This window comes from Suncus etruscus, chromosome X (genome assembly GCF_024139225.1).
Source record: "Suncus etruscus isolate mSunEtr1 chromosome X, mSunEtr1.pri.cur, whole genome shotgun sequence".
In the NCBI taxonomy this organism is placed as follows: Eukaryota; Metazoa; Chordata; class Mammalia; order Eulipotyphla; family Soricidae; genus Suncus; species Suncus etruscus.
In genome coordinates this window covers 116,743,494-116,747,134 of record NC_064868.1, presented here as the reverse complement: position 1 = coordinate 116,747,134, position 3,641 = coordinate 116,743,494, and the positions used below count along the sequence as shown (strand labels likewise).

Genomic DNA, 3,641 nt, shown 5'->3' with positions numbered 1-3,641 from the left:
TCATGATGAATATTTTTCTGTAAAAGTAAACGTGTGTGATTTGTCAAAAATTAAACCCAGGGCTTCACACATACAAGGCAAGTGCTCTACCACGGAGCTGCGTGCCTGTCCCTATTTAGAAGTTTATAGACAGTGGTTCAAAAATATTGCACTTCAACCATAGGATCAATAACAACAACATCAAGGAAAAATGAATTAAGTCTTCTTTTTTAAATTTTGCTTTGGAACCCACGCCAGCAGTATTCAGGGGCTTACTCCTGCCTACTGCTCAGAGATCAGTTCTGACAGTGTTTGGGGAGTGTTTTTGTTGGTGGTGGTGGTGGTGTGTGTGTTTGTGTGTTAGAACCCAGATCTGGGGGGGTTGTGGTGGTGGTGGCAGTGTGTGTGTGTGTTAGAACCCAGATCTGCTTGTAAAGCATGAACTCTTGACAGTTCAGGACGGTGTGTGTGAGAACTCTGACAGTTCAGGTGTGTGTGTGTGTGTGTGTGTGTGTGTGTGTGTGTGTGTGTGTGTTAGAACCTAGATCTGGGTGTGTGTGAACCCTTGACAGTTCAGTTCAGGGTGTGTGTGTGTTAGAACCCAGATCTAGGTGTGTGTGTGTATGTGTGTGAACTCTGACAGTTCAGGGTGTGTGTGTGTATAATCCAGATCTGGGTCTCTGTGTGTGTGTATTAGAACCCAGATCTCCTGCTTGTAAAGCATGAACTCTTGACAGTGTTCAGGAGGGTGTGGGTGCTGCTGTTTTTGTGAGTGTGTGTCCAGACCCAAAACTGGAAGGAAGAAAATGAATTTTATTCTGAAAACTGCTTAGAGGTCTAGCATGAAGGATATGCCTATCTGAGATGCAGGGAAGTGATTACTTAATACTCAACATCTGTAGATCAGTTTAAGACTTGTCTGTCTCTTCGGAGGGGAAATCATGAGATTTGACACGTGGTTATTACCCAACTTGTAGAAACAATTTCTGTAAAATCCCAAAAGACCTATAACCAAACTTTATTTAAAACTTGAAAGAACTTTCTATACGTATGAGGGAGGTCATGGTAAGGAAACAACAAATACTCCCAAGGCTGACCTGGTCTTTAATAGGAACCATATCCAGAGAGGCTAGTATAAGATTGGGCTGGGTGGAGGGATAGGGAGTGAATGAGGACTCTGGGCAAGGTGAGGGCAAGCTGACTCAGGTGGAGGTTGTGTTGGACTTTTATGGCATGAAGTCCTGCCATTATCCATTTTGTAGACCCCAGAACCTAAAATAAGGGTTGGAAAAAAGGGAAAGAATTGTGTCATGTTGCTCAAGAGTTTGATTTGTGACTGATAAAGTGCTTTTGTTTTTCTCCCTTAATCTCCTGCCCCCCTCTACCTTCTTTCTCAGGCATGGAGAGCAGAAAACTCATTTCTGCTACAGACATCCAGTACTCCAGCAGCCTGCTGAACTCCCTGAACGAGCAACGTGGCCATGGGCTCTTCTGCGACGTTACGGTGATTGTCGAGGACCGCAAATTTCGAGCCCACCGGAATGTGCTTTCGGCCTCAAGTACTTACTTCCACCAGCTCTTCTCTGTGGCCGGGCAAGTGGTTGAACTGAGCTTTATAAGAGCCGAGATCTTTGCAGAGATCCTTAATTACATATATAGTTCTAAAATTGTGCGTGTGCGATCAGATTTGCTGGATGAGTTGATTAAATCTGGGCAGCTATTGGGAGTGAAGTTTATAGCAGAGCTCGGTGTGCCATTGTCACAGGTTAAGAGCATCTCAGGTCCAGCTCAGGTGGCGAATGAAAACACCTTACCACCTGATTCGAGTGACAACCCTGATGCCCCCAAGTCAAAAGATGAGGCCCAAGAAAATGGGGCCACTGTCATGCCTATTATAACAGAGTCTTTCTCCTTATCGGCTGAAGACTTTGAGACTAAAAAGATCATTGTTACTGATTCAGATGACGACGACGACATCATTTTCTGCTCTGAGATTCTGCCCGCAAAAGGGACTTTGCCGATTCCCAGCAAGGCAGCTCCAGTCCTGCCTAGCCCAGGCACAGTTGCTATTTCAGATGTGACACCTTGTGCTAGCAGTAAGTCTCCCCCTTTGACAAATATCACACCTACTCCAAAACTCCCTCCTTCTGTGACCCCGACGGCACTGAGCTCAGCACAGGGAACTGAAAAATTGCTGGTCTCTTCGGCCCCGACACATCTGACTCCCAACATAATTTTGTTGAATCAGACGCCACTTACAACCCCGTCAAATGTCAGTTCTTCGCTTCCTAATCACATGTCTCCTTCAATCAATCTACTTGTGCAGAACCAGCAGGTACCTAGCAGTGCTGCTTTAACTGGAAGCAAGGCCCCAGAAGAGGAGGAGGAGATCATAGATGATGATGATGACATTATTAGCTCCAGCCCAGAATCGGCAGTCAGTAATACATCCTTGGTCCCACAGGCTGGCATCCCGCCAAATACCCCTTTTGATGGGTCATTGATACAGAAGATGCAGCTTCCTGCCCTGCTGCAAGAGCCCCTTGCCAATTCTTTGAAGATTTCAGATATAATTACGCAAAACACCGGTGATCCAGGTTTGGGAGCCAAACACCTAACAGAGAGCCAGAAGATCATTACTTTAGATACAGCTACTGAGATTGAAGGCTTGTCGACAGGTTGCAAGGTTTACGCGAATATTGGTGAAGATACTTACGACATAGTAATCCCTGTCAAAGATGACCCTGATGGAGGTGACGCCAGACTTGAGAACCAGCGGCCCAAGACCTCCAGTAGTGAGAAGGCCAAAAAGCGCATGAAAGTAAAGCACGATGATCACTATGAGTTAATTGTAGATGGACGGGTCTATTACATCTGTATTGTGTGCAAAAGGTCGTATGTCTGTCTGACGAGCTTGCGGAGACATTTTAACATTCATTCTTGGGAGAAGAAGTATCCTTGCCGCTACTGTGAGAAGATCTTTCCTCTGGCGGAGTATCGCACAAAGCATGAAATCCATCATACAGGGGAGCGAAGATATCAGTGTTTGGCCTGTGGCAAATCGTTTATAAACTATCAGTTTATGTCATCACACATAAAATCCGTTCATAGCCAAGATCCTTCTGGAGATACGAAGCTTTATCGGTTGCATCCTTGCAGGTCTTTGCAGATCAGACAGTATGCTTACCTTTCTGACCAGTCAGGCCCCGTGTCCGGAGTGAAGGATGATGGTGTTGGGTACAAGGCCGATGCTGGCAAAGAAACTCCAGTGGGGACCACATCTACTCCTCAGAACAAGCCAATGACCTGGGAAGATATTTTTATTCAGCAGGAAAATGATTCCATTTTTAAACAGAATGTAACAGATGGCAGTCCTGAGTTTGAATTTATAATCCCAGAATCGTATTAAACTCTTTCAAAATATCAGTATCAGAAAGTTTGGGTCTTAATTAAGAGGCGGGGGGGGGGCGGGGTTCAGAAGACCCAAAAATCAATTTAAGGTAAAAATGAGTTGATTTGGTCTGCTGTGTCATTTGGAGATAATTAATTTTAGAGGCGAATTTTGAAATGTTATGGATAAAACTTTGATAAAACTTTCAGTTTTGAGTAGAAATTATGAAGATCTCCCACCCAGTCTTTGTTGCTCTAGTTAACTTTCAGCT

The 3,641-nt window shown here is 44.7% G+C and overlaps 1 protein-coding gene across 1 annotated transcript; it reads left to right on the top strand.

Annotated features, from left to right (window-relative positions):
• Positions 1-1,378: 1,378 nt before the first annotated feature.
• Positions 1,379-3,423, top strand: ZBTB33 (zinc finger and BTB domain containing 33). Its single transcript, XM_049767567.1, has one exon. The coding sequence runs from the start codon at positions 1,379-1,381 to the stop codon at positions 3,386-3,388; it is 2,010 nt and encodes a 669-aa protein (XP_049623524.1). The 3' UTR covers positions 3,389-3,423.
• Positions 3,424-3,641: the final 218 nt, after the last annotated feature.

Coding starts and splice junctions, on each gene's coding strand:
- ZBTB33 (XM_049767567.1), top strand. CDS start 1,379: ATGGAGAGCAGAAAACTCATTTCTGCTACAGACATCCAGTACTCCAGC.